General features: G+C 40.7%; 1 protein-coding gene across 21 annotated transcripts in view; it reads right to left on the reverse strand.

Annotated features, from left to right (window-relative positions):
* The window catches only part of camk2b (calcium/calmodulin dependent protein kinase (CaM kinase) II beta), an 82,236-nt gene that overhangs the window by 18,332 nt on the left and 37,050 nt on the right, over nt 1-26,854 (reverse strand). For 7 of the 21 annotated variants that reach the window (XM_012959317.2, XM_012959314.3, XM_012959305.3 and 4 more), the window contains exons 3-13: nt 24,715-24,774; nt 18,647-18,701; nt 13,371-13,436; nt 7,615-7,687; nt 5,441-5,543; nt 3,373-3,456; nt 2,621-2,715; nt 2,230-2,352; nt 1,713-1,796; nt 1,548-1,590; nt 158-235 (exon numbers count right to left, since the gene is read on the reverse strand). In XM_012959317.2, coding sequence (XP_012814771.1) covers nt 158-235; nt 1,548-1,590; nt 1,713-1,796; nt 2,230-2,352; nt 2,621-2,715; nt 3,373-3,456; nt 5,441-5,543; nt 7,615-7,687; nt 13,371-13,436; nt 18,647-18,701; nt 24,715-24,774 — 864 coding nt within the window. 21 annotated transcript variants of the gene reach the window in all.

The raw sequence follows: 26,854 nt of genomic DNA on the forward strand, positions 1-26,854 counted from the left end.
TGCACTCTTCCTAAACCCATAAAAGTATCCTCAAATCACACCTCCTACTAATGACCCACACAGGCTGGTAGCTGGGAAAAAGCAGCCACATGCAGTCACCTCTCAAGGGAGGGAAGGGGCAAACGTGGAAAGGGAAAAAGTGCCTTAAGGACACAACTACCTTGTTCCACCAACCCCAAGGCTGTACTAGTGGCGGCAGTGGTGATTGTGGCAGGAGCTGTGGTCTGTCTGCCCACTGTGAGAGCAAAAAAAGGTTGGGGTGAAGAGGCAGAGGGAAGAATGTATAGAAGGGGGGGACAAAATATAAGTGTGTGTGATAAGAATAAAAAATAGAAGAATAAGAAAGTAAAATGTAACAAGAGGTTTTTAGAGATTTTGAGAGAAATGAGGGGAGATATGAAACAGGCAGAATAAAGATTTGGCAAAGAAGTGTAAGAAGAAAGGGTTACGTATGAATGCAAAACATATGGAAATAATAATGAAGACAAGAAAAGAGAAATGTGATGGTTAAAGTACCAGGGGATATAAAGAGAAAGGGAGGGGGAGAAGAAAAGCAATAAGTAGAATAAAGCAGACTCAAAACAAGAGAGAGAAGATAAAGAGCATAGAAACCCCAATCACGTATGATATCATCCTTGACTTGGAACATCATCATACATTTAGGCACAGTGACTGCTGATCATCAGTCTGGGACACTGAATGGTAACGACACCCTCACAACACTCTAACTGCAGACCACTCCACATAAAACCCAGAGACAAGTTCTGGAAAGTGAGTGGAGCAGTACAGAAGGAATCTCAGTGAGGGATGCATATAACAAAATGAATCCCAGAATGAGATCTGAAGAGCACAGCGTAATGGATCTACTGCAGACACAAGAAAATGTTGCTTTTTTTCTGAAAAGCATCAGACAGGGAATCCATGAGAATCCAATCAGATCTTTGGGGTCTGTACAAGCTCCCCGCCCAGCATAAACCCTGTTAAAGGGGTACAAGAACATCACCCAGAAATCCCTGTCTGAAAGTGTTGGTAAAGGAAAGACATTGTGATCTGCAAAGAACCTCAGTGCTATCTCCAGAGCATTGCTAAGCACAAGAGATCTCTAGAATATTCTAGAACACTAATTGTGAGATCTGCAGTGCACAGAAAAAGAACATAGAGTCTTTAGAACCTTAAATAAGGAATGACTGCTTGACGTCTGCAGAACATTGCTCAAGTACATCAACTGTTGTATAAGCAACAGGATAGTCTGCACAAGGAATCTCAGTGAAGGATCTGTAGAACCTGTACAGGGAATCTGTGAGTTCTGCACAATATTGTGCAAAGAGATATCACTGATACAAATGGCAGAGCTTTGTTTTAGAGAATTCTGTCTACCACAGTATATATGGAATATTTGTGTTTCTGAGCCTTCATGTATAATGCACTAGGCACTGAACATGGAGCCTCTGTGTGCCATGAGATCTGTACAATATTGCATAAGGAGTCTAATCTGTAGAGCATTGTCCAATGGATCCATAAAACTGTCTAGGTGAGCACACACTTACCAGAGAAGTTCCTAGTGGCCAGCATTGTGGTGAGGATGGCCCCCTAAATGAATAATATAACAGTGACAGATTACCAGGCAGTCTCTGGATAAAGGGGATAAAGTTATAAAGAGGTAGAGATGATACAAAAGAGAAAAAAGGGACAAAGCTGCATCCCAGGCTCACCTTCAGCTTCCGACGAGCATTGAATTTCTTCAGACATTCTACTGTTTCCTGTCTGTGCATCATGGAAGCCACGGTGGAACGTTGCTGTGAGAACAAAGAGCATATATTTCATATAGGTGTAACCAGAAAATGTAGAATTATGTAAAATAATAAGTGCTTCTGCACTATACATTCATTTGTTTCCAGTTATCATGATATTAGAATTTTTTAGACTGCTAATAAAACAAATTTGAAACAACAGCACCAACTGCTGCTCAAGAATTGTGTAAGAACTGCTAAGATTTAAAAAACTAGAAAAATATAAAAAAATGTAAATGGCAAAAGTATTCGCAAGATCAATCTGAGCAATTATAAATTAGATTGGATATACCTTTCCCTTATAACTATCTGGGCAATGGGCTTTGTTTCAGTAGGAAAATACTCTTCTGTCATATTAAAAGCTTTTCAGAATGTTGCCGTTTCTATAGTTTTCTTCTATGTCTATGTTTCCTTGTACTTTTAGTAGTGGGGTACTCACGCAGACCCACGGGTGTTTGAGAGCTTCATGTGCCGTAATGCGTTTGGCTGGGTTAATGGTCAGCATCTGGTTAATGAGGTTCTTGGCTTCAGGGGTCACTGTATCCCATTCTGGAGAGGGAAACTACAAAGAAAAGAAGATGGAAGGTTAGTTAAGATGGTGGTCATACAATGGTGTTCAGGCCTGGACTGGGACTCAAAATAGGCCCTAGTATTTCAAGTACACAGAGGCCCAAACAGCCCCCCACCAGCCCAATAAATAGTGACTGTCTATGGCATCTTACAGCAGCCCCTCTGGCATTTGCCAGAAACTATAGTCTGGGCTACTGCCACTGTATTGTTTTCATATAGAATTGGCACCAAGCACATAACCCTGGTAACAGTGGACTCACGTCATACGCTCCTGCTTTGATCTGCTGGTACAGCTTGTGCTGATCTTCATCCCAAAATGGTGGGTAACCAACCAAAAGGATGTAAAGAATAACACCTGGTGGAAAAAATTCACAAATTAAGCTCATAAAACCAGCTTAATACATCAATATGTTTTCTAATATCATTCACATCTAGCATTCTCATCCACTGTCACCCACACATATCCCTATATTTGTATTCCATTCTCATGCAAATCTGATCAGCAGGTTTCAAACATCATTTCTGACCATATCCACACACTGAGCATTTGCAGTGTCACTGACACCCAATCAAAATCCAAGATGGAGGGTTCCTGTGCACAATTTTGAAGGCCTGGGTCATTAATGTTATGGAGATGCTGGTGCAGGGCATTCAATATATAAAATACAGCATTTCTATCAATATTCACTTTAGGGTTAATTTTCCTTTAAAATCAGATACTTTCTGAGAGCTCTGCCACCCTACCCTTACATAACCTCACATTCAGTTAAACAAGCCTCATGGGAAGGAAGTATAGGCATTAAAATACTAAAAAAATATCCATAGTGGGAAAAAAAAATATCCGTAGTGAATTTCAACCCACAATTCTTTTCATAGTCTTAATTAATCCCTATGTCTATTGCTGGTGTATGTTGCACAAGGCCACACAATTACTACTGACTTTCAATTTTGAAACACTGAAACCCCCCAAACTTCAACTTTTTTATTCCTACTGCATAGGCTCGCCACTTACCACATGCCCAAATATCTACTGGTTTGCCGTATGCTTCCTTTCGCAGAACCTCTGGAGACAGGTACCCTGGAGTCCCGGCAAATCCTAGGAAAGTAAAAAGGTGTTGTGCACTGTTTTACTTTCCCTATAGAGCTACAATATGGACACTGCAGAGGGGCCTCAGTTACAGAAGTAATTTGTAGCTGTTACATGGTATCCATGATACAAGGCTGATTAGTAATTAATTGAGATTCACTTTACATGGCACCAGGGCCGGATTTCTACTTGGGGCGCCCCAAGGCCGCCCCCATTCGGCGCCCCGCCGCGTAAACGCGAATGCGCCTAACTTGCGCATGCGCGAGCAACCCCTATCGCTAATGCGCATGCGCAAGCGCCTAACTTAGAACTCCCATACGGAGCAGTGGGGAGATGTCCCCATTGCTCCATATGGGAGCAAAATGTTAACATTTGCTTGCGGCGGGGCGGCATGCCGCCCCTGTGTATTTGCCGCCCTAGGCCCGGGCCTTTGTGGCCTCGCCACAAATCCGGGCCTGCATGGCACCACTGAAGCCAGTGCAGTCTGTGTCAAAATTAATATGCCACCAATTAAAAGTGGAGAAAACCATTATACAAAAACTTTTACAGAGGCGTATGATCAGGGTCGGACTGAGATTTAAAATAGGCCCTGGCATTTCAAGTACACATGAATTACATAAATCTGTAGATTTCTATTATTTTCAATTAAGAGCACAGCACATATGGCTCATTAAATTGTTTTCCAGTAACTACACCCTTATTTGATAATGGAGAAAGGAGAAGAGGGGAGTCATACAGCCTCACGTTATCTCTCTTCCCCTTCATTATTTTGCCTTAGGGCAGTGGCACACAGGCAGATAAGTTGCCCAAGGTTAAATCTTGGCTACTGTGGGCGACTAATCTCCCCAAAATGCCTTGGCTACTGTGGGCGACTAATCTCCCCGAAATGCCTTGGCTACTGTGGGCGACTAATCTCCCCGAAATGCCTTGGCTACCGTGGGCAACTAATCTCCCCGAAATGCCTTGGCTACTGTGGGCAACTAATCTCCCCGAAATGCCTTGGCTACTGTGGGCGTCTAATCTCCCCGAAATGCCTTGGCTACTGTGGGCGACTAATCTCCCCGAAATGCCTTGGCTACTGTGGGCAACTAATCTCCCCGAAATGCCTTGGCTACTGTGGGCAACTAATCTCCCCGAAATGCCTTGGCTACTGTGGGCGACTAATCTCCCCGAAATGCCTTGGTTACTGTGGGCGACTAATCTCCCCGAAATGCCTTGGCTACTGTGGGCGACTAATCTCCCCGAAATGCCTTGACTACTGTGGGCGTCTAATCTCCCAGAAATGCCTTGGCTACTGTGGGCGACTAATCTCCCCGAAATGCCTTGGCTACTGTGGGCGACTAATCTCCCCGAAATGCCTTGGCTACTGTGGGCGACTAACCTCCCCGAAATGCCTTGGCTACTGTGGGCGACTAACCTCCCCGAAATGCCTTGGCTACTGTGGGCGACTAATCTCCCCGAAATGCCTTGGCTACTGTGGGCGACTAATCTCCCCGAAATGCCTTGGCTACTGTGGACGACTAATCTCCCCGAAATGCCTTGGCTACTGTGGGCGACTAATCTCCCTGAAATGCCTTGGCTACTGTGGCCTAGGAATCTTCCATCTGTCGCTTTTCCCTTTCTCATTCCTATTCAAAGAGTCAGTTGCAAATTATATTTATTGTCCATGTTTCATAAAAATTGTAAAAAGCCTTGAATCCAGGTTTTAGTTAGGAATTCAAATGAATCCCATGACTTTCACCTTAAAGTCAGGGGACAAATTTGGACAATTCCAATGATTCAATTGCAGTGCGCCTGCATCAGTTTCCCCCACTTGCCAAAATGGGCTAAACTGAGCATGCAAAGGGCTTTCCACCAGTGACTCCTATTGTTGCCGGTGAAAAACCTTTTCGGTGCGGTTTGTTGCCTATGATAAATCTCAGGCGACTGAGCTGCTTCGTGGGTTCTTACCCTTATCCAGTGCATTTTCCTATGTTATCTCCTTATTACTTACCAAACCAGGCCTGTTGGTCCCCTTGCACTTCTATGGCCAAACCAAAGTCTGCCAGCTTGACTGCAGCTCCTTTGCATTTGCTGGCGAGGAGAAGGTTTTCTGGCTGTTATTGACAAAGATGTTGTTAGCAAGGATAAGAAATGGGCAACCTCTTCTTCAGCTACACAACGGAGCCCAGTTTTAAATAGCATGATCTGCGTTGTATCCGACCTCTCACTTCCTTGAGGTACTTTTATACAGTTGAGAGTAGGCATTAAAGGAGAACATGTTACCCCATATGTTCTGGGCTTCTGTACCAGCCAAAGGTAACTTAAGCCCTTTAGTAGGGAAGATCTGTGCCCTCAAAGATGCCCCCAGTAGCCCCCCAGTTTCTTTTCTGCAGATTCACTGCCCCATGCTCTGTGCTGCTGTCACTTACCTGAGCTTAGGGACCGAAGCACAATATACTGTATGTTATACTATATAAGGCAGAGCAGTCTGTGTCACAATGAATTAATAATAAACTCTCTTGAATCAGTCTATGACAGATTTAGCCTCACTCTGAGCTAATATTTTGCTATTTTCCAAAGACCCCTAAGCTTAGTTTTTCAACAGCAGCCCAGAGCACACTGAGCATGTGCAATGCCACTGACAGTGTAACAAGATCAAAGATGGGGATCAGCTGTGACACCTTTAATAGCATGGAACAGTAGTTTCAGGGCTTCCAAACCTCTGTGCTAGTATAGTAAATTTAGTAGGTAAAACAATAACATTTCCAGTCATATCCTTTTTTAGCCTTTAATTATGCTAGTTTTTTAGAAGTGTTAAATATGACGAGAAATTAGATGTTACCCCATAGGGAAGACGGGTACCACCACTATTTCAGCCTCTTCTTATCTTACCTATCAATATAGGTCTTTTTCTTTGTGCCACACTTATCTGACACTGATTAATGCCACGTGGGTTTGCCGACTCAACCATTTATCTGGAACACCAATAAAATCCGCTTGATGCAGGGCTGATAAATAATGCATGCTGCTGACTGATCTGGTTCCCATGCAACCACGCAGTATGCCTCATAATGATTCTCAGCCCTGCAACCTGTGGATTTCATAGATTAAGAAGATTACAGTTGGCAACAAATCTTGGTTTTGTCTTCCATTTTTAAATGGTGGGTCACAGACACTGCTCATTCCTTCTGATAAAGTATTAAATAAATTGTTCCCCTAGAATAAACCCTTACCAATATTACAGGTCTTACTATTCAGCAGCGTTTTCTATATCTCCCACTCTGTTATTGAGAGTGTTGCCTAGTTGCTAGGGTAAGTGGGAACAGGTCCAGAGCTGGATTCAAAATAGGCCCTGGGATTTTAAGTACTATGGCATCTGCCAGAATTCACAGGTTGCCAGTTCCAGTCTGACTGGGGCCCTAACGAACAGGTTCCAGTACTTTCCTTTCCTGCTTTTTGTATTGTTTTGTCCCAAGGGCCCTTCAAGATGATAATTTAAACTGTTCTGAAGGTTGAGTACAATATTCTGCATATGGAGGTAGTGACTTGTATCTCTCTGTTTACTACAGAAAGGGGTATTTTCATTTTCCGATGCCTTCTATTTAATGTATTCTGGTCTAGAGCGTTCTCTCTATGCCAGAGCTGCTGTTCCATTTGCATTAGGAACAGATGCATCGGCTATGAGAGCCCCTGAGAAATGCACTGTGACTAAAATAAGACTGGGACCTCTGCTTTGCCAGTTTGCCACCTCCAAAGTGCCTGGCATAACAGATGCCACTGGGTGTTCAGCTGGCACAGAGATACCAGGCAGATCAAAGCGATAGGGGCATTAAATGAAAGAGAAAAAAAGGAGCGAGGATAGGGATTATACAGTGTATACACAGTGGATATACATATAAACATTTCGATAAATGTTACATTGATTAACAAAAAGATGTCATTATACTGTCCCACAGCATGCCATGCACTGCACACCAATAAATGCAGCCTACGACTAGACTCAAGCACCCACATGCCATGATATACACTGCCACCCCACTTCCACAAAGATATCCCAATACAACGCATCACCTGCATGCATATGGTACTCCCAGGAGGAGGCTGTGTTTAGGATGGGGAGATTAAGGGATTTCCAACCTGGCATGCACATGGTACAGCAGATGGCAAGAGGGATACAAAACTCACCTTTAGGTCCCTGTGAACAACCCCCATTTGGTGGCAGTGGAGGACTGCTTCAAGAATCTGCTGGATGCAATGACTGCGTGCAAACAGCAGGGGGGGCATTAGTAAGAGCTGTGTGTTTCTTGTGGGCTGATGGAGGGAAGGAGGGCAAGAAAGAAAGGGTAGGGTGCCTGCCAACCAAAATAACCCCTTTGCAAAGGGCGTTATGTTTCCTGCTGAGATATGGCTCCTTGGCTGGCCTCTAGCTGCCCAAAGTGCTCAGATCACACACCCATGGGCTGGACGACCGCAACTTTCACCCTGTTTTCATGTCTTTACACCATATATCTACCTGATATCCTGCAATGTGACACCACTGTGTTTGGGCTGTCACACTACTATGGCTGATTATGCTGCCTGTAGGTGGGATATCATGATATGTAAAATATCTACTTCCTTGAGCTCAGTGTGTTTCTATTAGCGTGGGAAATATACACAAATGGGAATTATGTAGATTATATCAGGCAGGTGAAGCAACAGTTCTGCAATCATTAGCAGCCAATGAGCAGTATATACAGGTCCAGTGCAGTTAGAATCATTAAAGCAAATATCTCATTGGTTTTTGAGGGTTACTGGTCCAGGACTAACTTTGCTTACATTACTGGATTAGTCTGATACAGTTTGATTGACTATGAATATATATGAATTAACAGAGTGATAATGTTTCATTGTTTACCACACTGCATGTACAACTCTACTATAAGGTGAGGCTATCAGGTAAGCAAACCTTGAAAAATGTAAAATTGCTCAGGGTACTTTCCTAAGCACTTTTGCAATTTATATCAATGATTTATTTTTCATAAGTTATATAACATACGTTTTTGTTAACTGCCAATATAATGCATTTTGTAACGATGGCACTGGTCAGTTTTTGCAACTGTGCAGTCAGAGTGTTCTGATGTTGCTCTGCTTAGGAAAAAGATGGGAAAGGGCATCTGAGGCTTCTGATCTCCTTCCTGAGCAGAGCAACATCAGTGCATTTCTCTGTTTTCCTTCTGAATGTATCTCTCTCGGACTGTACAGTTATAGCAGCTGACCAGAAGGTGGTGCTAATGTTACAAAATGCATTATATTGGCAGTTAATAAAATCTTAAATAGCTTTGAAACTGGAAAAAAATAAGTCATTAATGTAGATTGCAAAAATGCTGGAGAAATTTTTACATTCAGTGTTTTTAAGGTTTATAGATTTTGGAAGGCAAGTAGCATATAGTTTCTGCATACTGTATTATTCTTGATAATGCTTAACTGTGCTAAATGTTTATAAGGTCTATGTTATGTTTTGGAAAAAACAACTATCACTTATGAATGCAGCACATATATAAAGCAAGCACCCATATTACCAAACTAATCACTATAATGTCTTGCCAGTTTGTAGATATTTTGGATAAAACTGATTACTGGTTACTGGTTGGTGTTTTGAGTATAAATGGCTTTTCCCCTAAAGGTGGCCATACACCTACAGGTGGCCAATATCAGGCTAATTCGATCGTTTGGCCAAATAGGCAGCTTAAATCTGTCCATGTATGGCCACCTTAATATATTCACTGTGTTCCACTGTGAAAAAAAGAATGCCAACGCTTTCCATTTTGTTAGAAATTTACCCACGTCTTCAGCATTAAGCCGCCATACACGCACTTATATTATTGTACGAAACCTTGTTTCGTACGATATTCGGTGCATGTATGGCAGCTCAAAGAGGGGACCGATATTGCAAATGCTGCGGATATTGGTCGTCTCGTCAATCAGCCAGATTAAAAGATTTTGATTGGGCACCATTGAAGGCGCCAGAGCAAAATCTACATTTAGGGCTGAATCAGCGGGTGGAGGTAGAATTTCTATTGTTTCTACCTCCATATTGAGGGTGGGAACGATCTTTCATGCGAATGCGAAACCAATGGTCGCATGAAAGATCGTTATTGCTACGTGTATGGCCACCTTAAAAGAGCTCTTATGGCATTGTTATATATTAATATGCTGGAGAATTCTTGTAAAAATGCGTATGCCTGGGAATAAATGATCTGAATTCATAAATTCATTGTGCTTCACCTAGTTACTGAGCTACATTGCTCCTTATGCGCTATGTATGTTATTATAGGTGATGCCTCAGTATGTTGTGACTATAGAATTTGTATTTGTGTTGTCAGGAGTTTGTGTTGTTATATGTTATATCTAGGCTCATGTATCATATAGATTATCTGTGTAACATGCATTCACAGACACATTTAGTTGTCAACACATACACAGCGCACAGACTCCTCCACTGCACAGTTACTGTAGGGTTTCCTATGGAGCGCAGACTGAGGCTTATGTCCCAGAAAGTGACAGAAAGTTACCTTGTAAGGGATCGGAATAGCCTCATGGGCACAAGTGGACACATTAACCAAAGGGAGACTAACACAGATCACAAACACAGACAGGACTTCATATAATATACAGGTATGGGATCTATTAAGTGAGATGCTGGGATCATCTGTGTATGAGATTCTTCTAAAATATGTGCAGCATCATTCCATAACCCTACTAACACTCCTAAGCATTTATTAAAACCCAATGGTATTGTTTGTTTTTTCTTAATTAAAGTCCTTATTATAAAGTTTCTTATTACTTCAGATAAAAAGTGAAAAAGTACGAATTGTTTAATTGAAGGGGACTCTATGGAAAATGGCAATGCTACATTTCAGAGCTTTCTGGGTAGTGGGTTTTTAGATAATAGATCCTATACCCATAGTAAAAAAAAAAAAAAAGAATTAGGAATGTCTGACTGTTCATTGACAGAGGAACCAGACAGATATGAGAGAGATAACGTTAGTGCCAAAAGAAGAGGGGAAAGACAGAAGAAAATGAGCAGGGAAGCTAACAAAGAGGAACAAATGTGGAAAGGTAGATAGATAGATAGATCTGACACCTGATTGTCCAGGGGTTTACTCTTTGACCTCTTGCCTTTGACTTGGGCATAAGCCCTTAGGCCAATATTGTGAACGATGCAGCCATGCAAATAAGGGGATAACGCAGCACAAAGAAAAATGAGAACTGAGAGACACATGGAAAAGAGACAGGAGAGAGCGCAAGAGGGGGAGGACAGGGAAGAGACAGATGGAGGAGGAGAGAGGGGACTAAAAATATCTGCCAAGGAGAGCAAAAAAACAAGCAGAATTAACAGTGAGAGGAGAAGAGAGATGGGGAGCAGAGTGAGACAGAAAGATAAGGGCAAATGTGGTGGGGAAATGGAGGCAGGGATTAATGGTGGGGGGAGGGAAAAGGAATGGTAGGAACAGATGAGAGAGGGAGAATATAAAGAGGTGGCAAGTTGATAGAGAGAATGGGAACAGCGCACAAAAATGATGGCAGAACACTGGAACCTGCTAAATAGGGAAGATTGGGAGGAGGGATGAAACCAACAAAGGATGATGGATGATAGAAAGGAGAGGAAAATTAAGCTGCACGAGCCTAAGGGATGCAACCTAAATTAAGAATTTGTTTGAGAGTATCGCATTAGAGGCTGTGCAATACTTTGAGCACATTCACTGCAGCATTCCACCTGGGGGAATTCCTAAATCCCATTGCGAGCAGGTGCATGGAGCAGTGCATGCTGGGACCAGCATTCCCGCTGATAGGTCAGGTGCTGGGGGTTCATTCTTTCTCACTTTGTCAAGGCAGAAATTTGGGGTAAAGGTGGAAGGAAAAGCGAAGAAGAAAGATACAGCAGAGACAAAAGAGAAGAGAAGATGGAGGAAAACGAAAGAAAACAAAAAAAGTCAAAGCAGCAAGATGCATACAACTTTTGGTAGAGCAGAGGCAATAAAGAGAGAGGAATGTGACAGCCGGGGCATTTCAGTTGCAAAATTAAGTGCAGTATTTCTAGAGAAGCAGGAGCACTCCTCTTTTGTAGTTAAAGGTGGATATACATGTATTTATACATATACACGGCACCTCAAACAGTTACGTATTGATTAGCTGATCCCTTTCATGCCCACCTGGATGCACACCACAACCCCATTCCTCTGCCCGACCCACAGCTTCCCATGCACAGTGTTCCCACAGTGGGATGGTACCGGGAGGTGAAAGGTGCAGTGCCCACGTGCGCCACTCCTCACCAGCCTCCCCCATGCCATGTCACAGCGCCCCACCCATGGATACTGACCTTCAGGTCCCTGTGTACAATATCACAGGAGTGTGTGAAACAAACACTTTCTAATATCTGATGGAGACAGTGACTGTAAAACAAAACAAGCGAACCAGGAGGCACAAAGGGGCATTGAGGGGGCAAAGAGAAGCAACAATGGGTCACATAAGAGCAAAAAAAGGAGGCACAGAGGGAACAAAAAGGGGCAAATATTGTTTTACAGTGGAAGTAGGTGCATTATATCGGTAGTTAGAAAGCATTATACATGTGGTTGGAAGCAATTATCACAAAATGGACAATTGTGTAGGGTGGAGCACAAAGTATGAAACAAGGTGTAGAACATGGGCACATTGTATCATGGGGTGTGGGAAAGGAAATGGAATGGCATAGACAACATGGAACAACCACAAAAATGGCATTTTAAAATGACCAGAAGACCATTTAGTAAGGCCATGAAATTGAATTCAAAGAACAACATAAAGTGGGGGTGATGTGGGTATTATGGGGGTATTATGTAAGAAGGAAAGAAATAAAAAAGGATGGGTAGGAAATCACATAACATACATAACAAGGACAAGAGTGGGAGAATGGGAGATGTTTTGAGGTACCCAACCAAATGGTACAGTACAAGAACAGGAATCAGCCCAGAAATAAGGATACAAAGGGAAGGCAGAGAAACAGATCAAGGGAGGAGGGAAGGGAACAAGAGGAGAGAAACACAGTGTCTTAACATCACAAACCATCACGTTGGTAAACAGGCATCATGCAGAGGGGTACAATAAAGTGAGGAGTGATCCCTGCTGTAACTGCCCTGCCAATGTGTGACTGAGCTGCCTTATGTTGTTTGTATCTAACAGACATATACAAGGACACCTCCCTATGGAGTTGCCTGTCTAGATCTCTGCAAGACTAATAGTGATAGAGACTTTCTGTCAGATTCCTACAAGTGCAGGTGGCAGTGTGAGGTCCCGGACTAGGAACTCAATAGGTCAGCTCAATTGGCTCATTGACATTTTAGCCTGTTATTGAGCTGTTGGGAAAAAAATGCTTAAAGCCAATGCCCAAGGGTCACACTTTACCTTCTGCACTTCCTCTGAAAAGCACAGAGCCTTCTGTATGAGGGATGGGAAACCGCTGGCCCACCAGGTGATACAGAACTACAAACCCAGCAACCCACAGACAGTGGAAGGCAGCTTTGGGCGCTGGCAGTTGTAGATAAACAAACTATTGTACGTATTTGATAAGTATTTGGAAAAGAACTCCCCTAAAATACTCCAGCCTGTATTATTAAATGCCTGACTCCAATGCCAAACTAGAAAGATCTTTTTTTTGTGGGGGGTTAGTAAGTGCATTTTTGAGACATTCTGTCAGCATGCTTTGTGTTTCTTTTAGCTCTTGGTAAATATGTGACTATTTGACATTTCCAGGTATGTATCATTTTCTAGAATAATTCCCCCCCCCAGGCAGGATTAGTATTTGTAATGTGCATTTCTGTATCTGGAAGCAAATAACCCAGCTTATGCCCAAAGAAGATGACTAGGAAGGGAATGGGGGGAGAAGGGATTCAAGGGGTACTACAGGGTAACTGGATACCCACCTTGCATCTGCTTCACTGTAATACTCTCTTGCCACAATATCTTCGAATAACTCCCCTCCTGTGACCCTAAAAAAAAGTAGGTATTTGGGACAAAGGCGTATTAGACAGAGATAATTCATATTTTGTATTATTCAGAGAGAATTTTATTTGAGAAATGCGAATTTGTGTATAAAAGAGGCTTGATACCTAACAAACACAGTCACAGAGAAGGACAATGTCCTTTAAAGTCAAAGTCATATTCGACTTTTGGCATTGTTATCATTTACTGCAGGGAAGCTCCGCCCAGCGACCTATATAATAGCATGATATATCATCACTGATTGCTCTAGAGAACGGCATTTTATACTGTCTTCTGTTGCTTTGTATTCTTCATCCTATTCTACAGGGACTACAGGGGTTCTTATTCTATGAATGATTGTGCTTTCTAGGGTTGGTCACCATGACTGTATATAAAGTTATATTTTAAATGAGAAACATCATTAATTCCAAGTCCAGTCTTGGGTCACAAAGCTGATGGGAGTCTTCTGTGTGGGGGGTGAAAGTTGTTGGCCCAGAGGATGAGGCAAAGGTTTCAAGGGAGGGGACCCAGTAAAACTGGACTACATTGACTGGGGGTTACATCCTACAGCCCTCTCAATATAATATTTTCCTTAGAGGAACAATTCAGTGTAAAAATTAAATTGGGTAAAATAGACAGACTGCGCAATATAAAAAATATTTTTAATATAGTTAGTTAGGCAAAACTGTAATCTATAAAGGCTGGAGTGGGCAGATATCTAACATAATGGCCAGAACACTACTTCCTGCTTTCAGCTCTCTAACCTCTTAGTTAGTCAGTGACTTTAGGGGGGGCACATGGGACATAACTGCTCAGTTAGTTTGTGAGCTCACAGGTCAGATTCAAATGCAAAATAACTGAGCAGTTATGTCCCATATGCCCCCCTCCCTCGAATCACTGATTGGTTACTGACTGCTAACAGCTTAGACAGCTGTAAAGCAGGAAGTAGAGTTCTGGCCAATATGTTAGACATCTGCCCACTCCAGCCTTTATAGATTACATTTTTGCCTAACTATACTGAAAACATTTTTTATTATGCACAGTCTGTCTATTTTACCCAGTTTAATTTTTACACTGAACTGTTCGTTTTTGCTCCCCCTAGTGGTTAATATAACTATCCCCCTGAAACTGCACTCTGAGGCTGGTGGGTAAGTTGCTGCCCAGCGCCACATTTTTACACTGCTGTTCCATAATATTTCATCCTATAATACACAAGAGTCATGAATATCCTATAAAACCCTTTTTAGTGATGCCATTGCTTATAATCAGTGCTTAATGATGTCATTTGTGTCACATGGCGCTTGAAACTTGTTTACTATAAACGATAATATATGCGCTGTTATAAAATATGAGAATATTAATCCCAATACCTGTATAAAAGGAGTTAGCCTTCAGTCTTATACCCTTACATGGTCATGGAACTCTTTGGTGACTTTTAATAATCTTATATATTATAATAGGGGGTACATGATTCTCTATATAACTCACCCTGCTGGTCATATAACCCCATTTTTATAACTCTCTGTCCCTTTAAGTCCCCCTATTGCTCTATATATTCTCTCTAAAACTCCCATTATTGCTTTCTATAACCACTCTATAACTACTCCTTATGATGTTTTTCAGTCAACAAACATAAAAATATATAACTTCATGTAACATTCTCTCTCTAGCGCCCCCTATTACTTCATATATACCTCTTCAATTGCTTTGTGAAATTTCTCTTTAATACCTGCTGCTTCTCCATATCCCCTTATATTGTCCCTTGTATCCCTCTCTAACCCCCCCCGCCCCAATGCTCCCTGCTCCCTCTGGTACTATCTATATTATATGTGTATTTGGGCTGAAACTCCTTTACATTGCCATGTATGGTGAAACACGTAGTGGGGCTCATTTACACTGGGCTTATTTGCACACAGGCAGTAACCTATACCTACTAATCAATGGTCAATAATTAAAAGCAGTAATCTAATTGGTTAGCATCAGTTACTGCCCAGGTGCAAATTTGCCCAGTTTTTATAAATGACCCCTATGTGGATTTTTTATTGTGTGCTGAAGGAACGTGGGCTAACAGATGAGTTATATGTTTAGGTCCTGTAAGATGGGTGTATATGGAGAGAGCAGATTGGGGCATGAATGTGGGAACAGACAGATGAATGCAGACGCGGTGACTAAATGAGCAATGTAGGCGTGAGCAGATAGAGGAATACAGAAAGGAAAGGGTAGCGAGAGAGAGAGGGATATGTGAAGGCATGAAGAGGCTGTGTCTAATTGCGCACTGTGTCAGAGCTACACACTGTGTTATATATAGAATGATGAGTTTCAATATGTGTCAGTGCCATCAGTGGGACTGAAAGAGGAGGGGAGCAGCACACAGTGTGCCGCACAAAAGGGACACAGCCCTCTATGCAAGGGGAAAAATAGAGAGGGCAGCGTGGCACAGCCATGTGGTACCGGTCCAGAAGCAGCAGAGTGGGTGGGTGGCAGAGATGTGCTGACAGCTGTGTGGGATTAAACCTTAGTAGGGGAGACTGCAGGGCAGGCTGGAGGTGTAGTGACGGGGAGGTGAGTAGTAAGCCCAGGAATGTATTGTTATTTCATTATTATCCTTATTCGTTATATAGTGACAACACATTTATAGAGAACTTTACAGGCATTTTTTATTTGTCCCATTAGTTCCTGCCCAAGTAGAGCTTGCAATCTAAGGTCTCTATCACATTCTTATAAGGACCCAGTGAACCTGCCTGTATGTATTTAAAGGGTGGGAGGAAACCTGGGAGCTGAAGAAGGATACAGCCTCCTTAAAGGGACAGTAACACCAAAAAATGAAAGTGTATAAAAGTAATTACTGTATAATGTAATGTTGCCCTGCACTGGTACAACTGGTGTGTTTTCCTTAGAAAGACTACTATAGTTTATATAATAAAGCTTCTGTGTAGCCATGGGGGCAGCCATTTACAGGAGAAAAGGCACAGGTTACTTAGCAGATAACAGATAAAAACCCCATTATATTCTACAAAGCTTATCTCGTATCTGCTATGTGCCTGTGCCTTTTCTCCTTTTTCCCAGCTATAATAACAGATCTTTTATTCATCCCCAGATAATAGTGAAACAAAAAGCAAAGAGGAAATGGTGGTAAATCCCCCCATCAATGCATATTATGCTCTCATGGGCCGATTTACTAACATAGGTTCTAAACTGCACCAGAGCAGTTGCCTATAACAACCAATGAAATCTTTGGTTTAACTTTCTAACTTCTAATAGATTGCTGATCCTATTGACATCTATGCTGATGCAACTTAGCACCCGTGTTAGTAAATCATCCCACTTTAGTTCTAAGCTATATACATGGGGAGTTGGTATTGGTGACATCTTAAGGGAAACAGGATCACAATGCATGACGCACCTTTATATTGCAGCTTGCTGGTTTGTACCCTATTAATTGCTAAATGATTGATGGTGTGCCCCTATAATGTGCCAAGTGGTAGCACTATGTTTTACAGTGCAGTGCGAATTGTGCTGATTAAATAGTGTTGGGCATTTTAGCACTGAAATAGAGAGATGCTGTAAGGGAAATATAAAGGTGCAGAGAAAAGCAGCTACTGTGATGTCTTGTCTTCTTCTGACGCCCACAGACACCAACACCAAAAACAGCATGTTGTATTTATAGGATGAATCCCCCCACCCCCTTTTCTGCACCAAAACTCTCTGTTCAAAGTGTGAGGGAGAGCTGAATTATTCTGCCTGCACCCCCACATTGAAATCAACGCCCACCTTTGCTGTACCCACAGTCTTCTGTATACTTCTTTCAGCCAAAAACAGGATATAGACGCATTATAGGCAGACAGATACATACAGACAGGAAAAACGTGCATGAAAAGACACCCCAAAAGGACCCGTCAGTCTTCCAACTGATTTTTAAATAGAGTCAATAAGACTAAAGGCATTTATTATTAAAGGTGGGGGCACTTGCGCTGGGAGTAATAACATAAGAACCTATGGGGGGGGGGACATGAAGTAAAACAAATGAGTGAACTGTGTATCACTTGGTTCTAGTTATGGGCATGCTTGATTACTGGCTCTGCTTCTTTTTAGGACCCCCTACCCAAGCCAGATATGAGGGGACCTCCTTCCTAACTGTAATATTCTTTTGTCACTTTATACATTACTATCCTTTGTAAGCTGCTGCTTGGCTTTGTATCTATACTAGCAATAGCAGCAATAATGATGTGATCTTTCCATTTTCCGTTCTGCTCTCACCCTTTCCCATTGGTTTATGCTTTACCATTGGAGCCCTCTTTTATCCCCTCTTTTGTTTTCTTTACTTTTATCAACTTATCTCTTTCCTTTCCTTGCATTCTTCATTCTCTTCAATTTGCCTTGTATTTCCACCTCTTTGTTTCTCTCACATTCCGCCTTTTTTTTAGCTCTCACTGTTGCCAGGCTTTCCCCATAATAGCTCTTCCCAGCTTGCATAGACCTCACTATTTATGGATGCTTTGCTGTATTACCTTTGCTAAAAGGGGTGGTTCACCTTTAAGTTAACATTTATTATGATTGTCCTATTCCTATCAATGTCCTATTCCTAGCACAATTGGTCTTCATTATTTATTTTATTAATTGTATTGTTCTGTGAGGCTACAATGGTATCACTATTGATACTTTTTATCCCTTATCTTTCTATTCAGGCCCTATCCTATTCATATTCCAGTCTGTCATTCAAACCACTGCCTAGTTGCTAAGGTAAATAGGACCCTAGCGACCAGATAGCTGCTGAAATTCCAAATTAAGGAGATGCCGAACAAGAAGCAAAATCACTTAAAAACCACAAGTAATAAAAAATGAAAACCAATTGCAGATTGTCTCAGAATATCATTGTCAATTGTACTGTACTGTCCAACTTAATATAAGTAGTGGGCCAATTACATCTCAATTATATACAGCATGCTGCATGGCCAGATTCAGTAGGTAGCACATAGCCTCACACACCCCAGGAAATCTGTGCCAGGACGGGGCAATCTGAGTCACCAGGGAATTTGGCCCATACAAACAAAGCCTGCTGCGATTCTTTCCGTATCCCAGGGGGGATGCCAAGTACAGCAGTGCTATTTTTAACCTGTGAATGTGGCACTGGCGGGACCTTTTTAGAACAAGTGCCATTTGCTAGCTGGTGACAGCCAGAAATTGAATAAAAACAAAAAATGGATAGCTGCCCACTTACAGGTCAAAGATGAGATAGTGGAACCCTTCCTCTGATATACTGTCATGGAGCCGCACTGCAGAAAAAGGGAAATAAAAGGTTACTTTGTTGCATATTTATTATATTTCAGTGGTTCACTGTTTCTACAGTTTTGCCTGTATATGATTTGTGGCAATGAACCCCATATGATGGCTCTATTTTGTCTGAACTACATCTCCCAGCATCCTCAGTCCCCATTATCAGTAGGGTCACGCAACAAGGCAATACAACTAACTGTATGTGCTGTGCACTTTACCAAACACAATATGGTGTAAATAAAGAATGACATACCATTTCCTAAGCTCCCTACAATAACAGGTTACGGTCTATACAGCTCTATAGTTGTCTGTTTAGTATGTATACAGAATATCCCAGTCTACCTGGGAACAATACAGCTGTGCGATGTATGTACTACACAGAGTAGTAGCTGCAGGGTACAGATTGCAGAGCCTCTTGAACATCCATGCTACTATTCATATTTAATGCCTGGTAAAACCTCTATACCCACTATACAGCCTCTTAATATTCTGTAGAGCAGAATAGAGTTTTACTATAATCACAACAAATCCTTTTTATAAGATTTGCAGTCTTTGTATTCACAACATAATCACTTTACTTTATATGCACAATCAATGCACATACAGTACATTATTACATTGCATTGTTTTTACAGCGCAGAGTTCTGACTTTGCAAACATTGTTGCACGATCATATACAGCAGCATAGACCCTCCAGAGACCCCTCCGTTTGTAAAAATATAAGGATATCAGAAGACAATGAGTGATTTTATATAAAAAAAACAGAGCTCTGAGTCAACTTCAATCCCTTAAGTAGAGGGTGTATCAGTTTTTATGTACCGCTTCATTTACAATGTACTCAATGACGCCATTTCTTGCATCTAAAGCTGTTCCTTACGCTTCCCTATAGTTGGGGCGCCAAGCACTGGAACTAACACAATCCAGCACAATTGTGTCGGATGTCGAACGTGGCAAATTACATCTGAATCGCACCTTGTATACTGTTTTTGTGTTTGTAACTGAAAATGGGGCTTAGTGTTCTGATTGGTTGTAATTAGTGCTTATTGATCTCACTACCTTTTATACACACTATGCTGTTCTGTATTCATACTGAATTATCTCTGTTGTAAATAAAGGTACAGGTATGGGACCTGTTATCCAGAATGCTCAGGACCTGGGGTTTTCTAAATAAGGGGTCTTTGTGTAATTTGGATCACCATACTTAAAATTTATAAACATTCATTCAAACATTAAACAAACCCAATAGGACTGTTCTGCCCCCAATAAGGGGTAATTATATCTTAGTTGGGATCAAGTACAAGGTACTGTTTTATTATTACAGAGGAAAAAGTAAATTATCTTTAAAAATGTGAATTATTTTATTAAAATGGAGTCTATGGGAAATGGCCTTCCTGTAATTCAGAGCTTTCTGGATAACAGGTTTCTGGATAACAGATCTCATACCTGTAATTTAAAAATATACAAGCATTGCTTGAGTTACCAGACCACATTCTACTAGGAATACAGAATTCTTATTACTCAAATTTTTATTGCAACTAAGTTTGTGGGAATCTCCAGTACTAACTATACAGCAATTAAAGAATAAGATTAATTAGATCTTAGTCAACGAGAAATTGACAAGCATCCTAAATGACAGGCAAACAATTTGGAAAGGATGGAATCCCTGGGTACGTTATGTCAGCCCTTCTGGTATGAACCATGTTGTCCTCTCTAATGAACAATGTGGGGATAAAATGACTGGTTATAATAAGGTGGAAGCTGAAACCTTGGGGGTGGGCCAAGCCGGCCTGATGCCTTAAGCAACCCGGCCAGCCACCTAGCCCCAAACAAACACATGTGGCCCAGTGATTCACCACACCAGAGGGCAGTGCAGGTATAAAAGGAGCAGCCACATACAGGTTTAAGGTATTTGATGGGAGGGTGTGGCCAAGTCACCATCTACCAGAAGGAGGCAAGTCAGCACACAACACCTGTGGGACAGGAATAACTAGAATAGACTAGTAGGGAAAAGGCAGTCAGGTTATGTAGAATGAGCAGCCTCTGTGCCAACGAGGAGAAAGGGGAAATAGGTTCAGACAGGTTCCCCCCGTTAGACGGATCCAGTGTCAGTATAGGAACAGCTAGTGAGAAAGCGTACAAGAGGCTTATGACCAGAATCTTTAGAGGAAATGCCTATCTGGGTAAAAGTGGAGGGGTATCACTAGGGAGTACCAAACCACTAGAGACAGTGGAGGGGTACCAGTAAGGAATACCAGTCCACTAGAGCAGATGGGTGGGAACAGAGTTCCATGGTAACAGAAACAGTGAGAGAAATTTCCTGAGAAACTGGCCTATGGTATATCCTTGTGGAGAGCAAGCAGTTGACAAATTATTTTATTTGACAACCTGCCTGGATGTATCCTTGGTGGTTAATAAATGTTATTTGTAAAGAGTGAGAGTCTGCACATATATTCCCACTGGGGAACATTATGTGGCTTAAAGGGTTACTGCATTAGTGATGTTATCGCTTTAAGATCTGCCTGCCATCCCTACAACTAAATGCCACTCTAAATTAATTAATTATAATTGCATTATGTAGCCTGTAAGTTATGAGAGAGAAATAACCCAACTTACACTGTGTTCCTTTCCCTCCCATCTCTCCCCTTCCCTTTTCTTTTCTATTAATCTGTTCTCCCCCCCTTCCCTTTACCCCCAAGAATAAAACATAGAAAATTATATTTGCTAGTAGAGACCTACAGTTTATTGAAGTACAAAATCATGTAAAATAGTTTTGTCTCTGTTATGTAACCTGATATCCTTAGTAAAAGTTTAAAAAGTAAAAAAAAAAAAAATATATATATATATATATATATATTGTATATAAGCAGTGTGTTTTCACAATCTAGCTAGGTACAGCATTTGCTACTCCCTGCATTTAAAGAGATACTGTCGTGATTTTTATGTTGTACTTTTTATTTCTTAATTACACTGTTTACATAGCAAATAATTCACTCTACCATTTAAAATTTTAATTTTATTCATTTTTTTTAGCTGTAATATTGGTGTGTAGGTGCCATCTCAGTGCATTGTGCCTGAGTCTGAGCTTTCAGAAGGAGCCAGCGCTACACATTAGAACTGCTTTCAGCTAACCTATTGTTTCTCCTACTCCCATGTAACTGGAGGAGTCCGAAGCCGGACTTGGATTTCTTACTATTAAGTGCTATTCTGATACCTACTGGGAGCTGCTATCTTGCTCCCTTCCCATTGTTCTGCTGATCGGCTGCTGGGGGGAGGGGGGATATCACTCCAACTTGCAGCGCAGCAGTAAAGTGTGACTGAAGTTTTTCAGAGCACAGGTCACATGGCTGTGGCACCCTGGGAAATGAAGAATATGGCTAGCCCCATGTGACATTTCAAAATTGAATATTTTTGAAAAACAGATTCCAATGCAGGATTCTGCTGGAGAAGCTCCATTAACTGATGCGTTTTGAAAAAAACATGTTTTCCCATGACAGTATTCCTTTCATAACTGCTCCAGTTGATTAGATTGCTCCTATGCATTATGGCAGGAGAGCAGACACAGCAAGAGGAAAGTTAATAGCTTGAACTTAGGCTGCAGAGACTGCTGTAGCAAAGGAACCGCACACAAACATTTACATAATTTTTACTTACTCATTAAGTCTTATATATAAGTACATTACACTAGAGGGGTCACTTAAGACACCAGGGGGCGCACTGCTCTGCTCAGTGTTGGATGAATAATCAGGCTGTTAGTGATGTGTGCGTCTGAATAATGCGCAAGGTACGGGCGGAAGAGGGGACATCTATGTGTTTCAACCCACCTGCTCTTCACTAAATCCACTCCCATTTTACAAAAATTGGCAGGTTATTTAAAGATTGAACTTATTTCTGGGGGGTTTGGGGTCTTGTTTTATGTGTTATTATGAAGGTGAAATTGCCCTTTAAGATGCAAGTCTCAGTCCCCCCAAGAGACCTATTTAGCTTATTAGTTACAATTGTATCTAAGAGAAGGTTTAGCTTGTTAACTGTTCTGGGCTCTGCCAAAAGCTACTTTTTAAATTAAAATTGAGAAACACTGTATCTTTTTTAGCAGTCAGTGCGGGAGATCCAAGGGAAAAGAAGGACTTTTCAGAAAGAATCTGGGACTGTGGGCTGAGCTGTCAAAATTGGGGCTGTCCCTTGGAAACTGGGACAGTTGGGAGGTATGGGATTTGCGTCCTCTGTTGTTACTCCCCTGCTGCTACAAGTATAGCACAGTAGCAAACAGACTAAGTTTTGTATTGCTGGATTATTCTCAATTGATCAACAAAGTAATTGAATAACTATCAGTGCTGGAAATAATAATTGCACGTGCATCAGGAAAAATAAAAAAAATAAAAACTGGCACCGCACACTAAAGGAGGTACCTTGAAAGCCTGAAGTGGCCGTAGGATTCTGGGAAATAAAACAAATGAATGAAGGCAGAAATGTTTCCCACTTCATGCCTAAAAAGATATCCTGGTACTGAAGGGACTTGGCCCAGATAAGGAATACAGCAGTGCGCTGCACAGTTATATTGTACTCTATAATACAGAAGTACTACAGTATTGTAGCGGATTATTGCACAATATCTTCCCTGGGTTCTGCTAAAAAAATCTCTAGTGGCATATACTAACACTGAATATTTGTGGTGTTTACGGTTTTCCACAAATCTTCGTGGATTTACAAACTTAGAAATAGGCGAAACCTCTAAAAGCATGAATTACCGTAAATAAATATTGTTACAATTTGCCTAGGACAACTCCCATTGACTTCCACATGCCCCGACAGCTTTAGGATTGTGAAATTTTGTTTAAGTGCTTTTTGTGTTTTTAACTCTTAGTAAGTCACACAAAAAAGTGCTTTAGCGCAAAAAAAATAAATTGTAAAAGAAATATTAACATTGGTAAATGTTAATATTTAGGCATTATTTATCAAAACTCAAATTTTCAAAGGTTTTTTCTACTTAGAGTAAACGCAATATTTGAAAAAACTTGAATGCATATTTATTTGAAAATCTGAATAAAAAGAATTAAAATTATGGAGAAAAAACTCGAATGCCTCAAACTCACTGATTTTGCCTCCGAGAGCTCCCATTGACTTCAGAAGCTATTTGGTGGCAAAGTTTTATATTCGAGCTATTCAAGTTTTTTTTAGATTGATAAATACTTGATTATATATATATATTTCAATCTAAATGGTGTCCGCACTCCAAGACTCAATATTCTGCGGGGTGCATAGCCAAAATTATGTATATACAGAAAATAATAATCATCCGTGGCCAGCACACCCTTCAATGCTTTATCAAAAATTTATTGAAAATATATTGTTTAAAAAAATATATGGTTTTAAACAATATATTTTCAATAAATTTTTTATAAAGCATTGAAGGGTGTGCTGGCCAGGGATGATTATTATTTTCTATATATATATATACAGTATATGACCAGTTGAAAGCACTCATGGCTCAATATAATTCAAAAAATCAAAAAGAATTTTATTGCTCCACTCTCACATTGACGGATCCTGACGACGATCCCTTGTGGATCGAAACGCATCGATGTGAGTGTGGAGCAATAAAATTCTTTTTGATTTTTTAAAATTATATTGAGCCGTGAGTGCTTACAACTGGTCATGTGTGGATACATTTTTGGTGAGTACACGGCGTGTAATTCTAGAGTGGTGAGTGCCGTCAAGGAGAAGATATATATATATATATATATATGAGTACATGAGTTTGTGTTACGGTTGCCACCTTTTGAGATGTCTGGGTCAAAACTGCCTTCCTGTTTTCCAATTTAGTAAAACTGGGCAGGACTCTCAGTGATTGACACAGTTATGGGCTAATTGCCAATTGCCACATCATAGCCCCGCCCAGTGACAGTTATGTTAGAATGTCAGTAATACATCAATAATATATTATTCTTACTCTTCTCAATTCAATAATGCATAACAAACAAGTGCATGACATATCATCATTATTCCCTGACTTACCAATATTTGGGTGCTTCAAGAGACGGCAAATTCGAGCTTCTCGCTCAAGTTTTTGATGATCTGTAGGAAAATGGAAAGAGAACATGATCAGAATAAGTGCAGAACTGCAGGACGCTCTGCCATTGGGCCTTTAAGGTGAAGCCTGGAGAACAAGCAGAAAATTATTATGTATCAGTTTTTTATTTATAGGGACTATGTTTGAAAAAGAATGTGATTCTCTTGCTCACTGCTTGTGGTGCTTTAACCCTGATTACACCACCCCCTCCCACGTAATGATATACCATTTATTTATATATCTCACACTCCTGTTTCCCTTCTTTCCCCACATCCTTCTCTCACTTCAACCATCTCATCTTTCTTCCTCTTGCACCAATTCTTCCTAATTCTGTCTTTTGTAAGTATTTGGGATTGTGAGCAACTCTGAAGCAGGCAGAGCTATAACCAGTTAGTAGCCAATCGCATTCTTTTCTGTAATGGTAGATCCTGTTGCAACTTCCTTTTTTGAACTTTCGGATTTTAGTGATTTTTTGAAGTTTTAGGATTTTAGGAGTTTTTTGAAACCATAAATAAACTAATTTCCACAAAAACCCTGAATGTCTATAGTCATTTATTAAAAGATCAGAATTTAAAAAGCGCAAACGAATTAGAATGTGGAACGAAAACAAAAAGAACACGAAAACCCCAAATTGGTCATTTCCTTGTGCGCTTACAAATGAAAAAACCCTGAAAACCAGAAAAAAACAAAAATTAAATAAATATTGTTACAATTTGCCTAGATCAACTCCCATTGACTTCTACATGCCCCTACAGCTTTTAGTGTTGTTTTGTCTTTTTTTTGCGGGTTTTGTGTAATTAGTATCCATGATTTTTAGTGCTAAAAACCCCAATTCATGAAAAAAAAAATATGAACATTAGTAAATGGGCCCCTTAATGTCATCTCATGAAGGGGTGGCAGGAAATATATACAGAAAGGTTGTTTAGAATTGGCCATTCTATAACATATTGAAAGTTCATTTTCAAGTTAAGGTAAACCACGCCTTTATTATAACAATATAACAGTAGAGGTAAGAGGTACACTCAAGAAATTCCACAAAGTTTGGATCCCTTGGCAGAAGCCAGATTTCCAACAGTTTCCAGCCTTTTACTTCTTTCATACTTTAAACCCTACAAATAGATATCTATATTATCAATAGACTAGGGATACAATTTGCTTCTGATATTTTGTTTTTTTGATGGTATTGCACTATAAATTCTTGCGTTTCAGCTCTCCAAAACCCTCCACCAACCCATCCGCTCATGCCGGTTTTCTTACAAGTGGCCCCAATTATGCAAGCACTTTATTTCCATTAAATATCAACTATTAAACCATTAGTTTTGGGTTTTGGATGCACATACAAACAAACCCACAGGCAGAGATGAAGTTGTAGAACCCTAATTCCATCTTGCAGAGAGGCTGTTGGGAGAAAGAGATATGGGTTTGGCCCACAAGGGGACATTAGGTAATAGGTAATCAGGTAATAGTGTGCTTATTACATGTGAATTATAGAAGCATGAACATAGAAGATGAATATGATGTCTGAAAGCCTTGAGCAAAGGTTTTTTATCACAGGACTCCTCAGTTCTTATTCTGTAGCATGATCCCCACCCAAAACCAAAAAAAATAAAAAGCAACCATTCAGTATATAAATTTGGGTGTTTTTAATGTAATCTGTAATTGTAATCTGAACTGAAAGCAGCATTTGTTTGTCCCCCGTGGTTCTAATTATTAAAACAGTGCAGCAGTGGTCTGTTCTACTCCGGGTCTGTTAATCAACTGGATTCTGGATTCTGGTTTCAGGAGGTAGAACCAGCAGAGCAGAAAATATAAACAGCTAGACCACTGAAACATTGTAAAGGAAATGTAAACAAAATTATGTAAAATGACTCTGGGTGAGCCTCTGAGCACTTGTGCAGATTAGTGGGAAGAGTCATCTGACGTTTTTCTGATCTGTTCTCAGCAGAGCAACCGCACAAGACTTTCTGTTCTTCACTAAATTAATTTTCTGCCGAGTCCAGAAGACAATAAATTACCAGCAGGTGGTGCTGTTGTTTCAATGTCGTTATATTAGCAGTGTAAAACATGGTGTTTCAAAAATGATTT

This window comes from Xenopus tropicalis, chromosome 3 (genome assembly GCF_000004195.4).
Source record: "Xenopus tropicalis strain Nigerian chromosome 3, UCB_Xtro_10.0, whole genome shotgun sequence".
Taxonomy (NCBI): domain Eukaryota; kingdom Metazoa; phylum Chordata; class Amphibia; order Anura; family Pipidae; genus Xenopus; species Xenopus tropicalis.